Source organism: Octodon degus, unplaced genomic scaffold, assembly GCF_000260255.1.
Source record: "Octodon degus isolate 3935 unplaced genomic scaffold, OctDeg1.0 scaffold00123, whole genome shotgun sequence".
In the NCBI taxonomy this organism is placed as follows: domain Eukaryota; kingdom Metazoa; phylum Chordata; class Mammalia; order Rodentia; family Octodontidae; genus Octodon; species Octodon degus.
This window is the reverse complement of record NW_004524699.1, coordinates 4117184-4119176: the sequence shown is the minus strand read 5'-3', so window position 1 is coordinate 4119176 and position 1993 is coordinate 4117184. Positions and strand designations below refer to the sequence as shown.

The 1993-nt window shown below is 56.1% G+C and overlaps 1 protein-coding gene across 3 annotated transcripts in view; it reads right to left on the bottom strand.

Annotated features, from left to right (window-relative positions):
- Positions 1 to 1993, bottom strand: part of Ttf1 (transcription termination factor 1) — a 28254-nt gene that overhangs the window by 16579 nt on the left and 9682 nt on the right. For all 3 annotated transcript variants that reach the window (XR_002817923.1, XM_012516735.2, XM_023700468.1), the window contains exons 5-6: positions 1167 to 1352; positions 171 to 249 (exon numbers count right to left, since the gene is read on the bottom strand). Coding sequence is in view for 2 of the 3 variants with exons in the window: in XM_012516735.2 (XP_012372189.2) it covers positions 171 to 249; positions 1167 to 1352 (265 nt within the window). In the remaining variant the exon portion in view is untranslated. The remainder of the gene's footprint in view (positions 1 to 170; positions 250 to 1166; positions 1353 to 1993) is intronic.

Genomic DNA, 1993 nt, shown 5'->3' with positions numbered 1-1993 from the left:
GAAGGGCTACTGCAGAGGCATCATTACGGGCCTTGAAGAACATGGTCGACCCACAAGCTGGTCCTTGTGGAAAGCCTTGAGGCCTATTTCTCATCTACTGCTGTGGATATTTTGATTTGTAACACCAGCGAAAACTAGACGTTTCACCTTCGGGTGAGGGTCCTTCTTACCTCCCTTTGTAATTGTTGACGTCAAAGATCTTCTTTGCTCGATAGTACACGAGTTTCCAGGGCCGTGCAATGCCTTTCCCTAGGGTCAGAAGGGAGTGTTAGAGACGCCAGCGCCCTCGGCACAGGCACAGGCGCCCAGCAACCCTGGACGATGTGAGCCGAACAGGAGCGTGGGCACCAGCAGCCGCAGGGACCTCCGCGAGCCGGATGCTCTGACCCGGAGGCTCCAGCTTCTGCTCTACTCCAATCTTAGGAAGGATCTTTCGAAGCCTAAGTACTTTTAACACCATCTGAATTAAAGGGAAGGAGACACCCAGGCAGGGGACATATACCCATGGCTCTCCAGAAAAGGAACAGAACTCTTTCCAAACTCCTCCCTTCCTCCCTCAGGACTGGCCCTCCTGGCTCCCTTCCCACATTCTAGAGCGCGTCTGCCAAATCACTTCTTTAAATTCCAGAGTTCTCCCACAGCGTCCTCCATCACCTTCCACCTTTCCCAGGGGTACCCAGAGGAGGGTCCAGCAAACCCCACATCCTGACCCCCGACACTTGGGGACAGTGGTACATGGAAGGGGGAACTGTACCCAGCACTCTCCTAATTATTGGAACGTGAGAGAGGCAGAGAATGATCATTTGAGTTTTCTTTTCTCTTTGTCTTGTTGAGACAGGGTTTCACTATGCAGTCCAGGAGGGCCCTGAACTCACAGCCATTCTGCTTAGTCTCCCGAGTGCTGGTATTATAGGTGTGACACCATGCTAGGCCTTGACCTTTCACAAGATCTGTACATGCACTATGTGGGGAGACTCGGACATACTGCAAACCCCCAGAGTGGACTGGCATCGAGCAGGCAAGAGCGCACACAGCAGGGCCTGATGGGCCTGCATGGCAGGACGGGCCAGGCACTGGGCTAGGCATGACTCCTCCTGCCTCGGTGACCCTGCTGCAGTGGGAGGTGGAGGCGGAGGCTGCCAGGGCGGAAACACTTCGGAGCTCACCGATGTGCATCCGGAAGGCGTGCTTCCTTTTCAAATCCGTGATGGCAGCCTTTTCCTCCGGGTATCTGTCCGTGTACAGCAGCTTGTCTGCGCTCTCGATCCCCGTCAGTGAGAGGAACTCCCGCACGTTTTCCTCTATCTGCTTGTTTTCCTTAGCAGAGAACTTGCCAAATCGAATAGCAACACCTGGGGTTGGGGAGGGGCGGCGAGAAGCACATGCTGTCAGGATCGAGGGGCAGCAAACTCCCGGGAGAATGGGGCCAGGGGGGCTGCACGCTGGAACTGGCGTGGAGCTGGTGCGCTCGCCTGCGGCCCCACCTTGAGGGGGCTGCCTCCCTCGAGGCACACCTCTGCTCCCCACGTCCTCCCTGGCCATGCAATCCCACAGCAACCTCTGCTGCTCTCGGCTGTCTCTCCCCCAACCCCAGCCCCACACACACTGGGCAAGCACTCTGCCGACTGAGCCATACCCAGCCTCTTTATCAAGGCAGTGTCCCACGAAGCTGCCCAAGCTGGCTACAAACTTATAATCCTCCTGCCTCGCCCTCCTGAGTAGCTGGGATTATAGGTGTGCCACCACATCCAGCCAAAAAGCTAACGGTTTTTCTTTTTCTGCAGTACCAGGGATCAAACTCGGGGCCTCGCACTTGCTGGCAGGCGCTCATGCCTCCGAGCTACCTCCCTGCCCTAATGCTATCGTTTCCTATCAAAAGTAACACATTCAGGGTTGGTGAGATGGCTCAGTGGTCTAAAGCACCTACTCAGAACAAGCTTAGCAAAGCACAGGGACCGCGGTTCAATCCCCCAGCACCACATGCCAGCCAGCC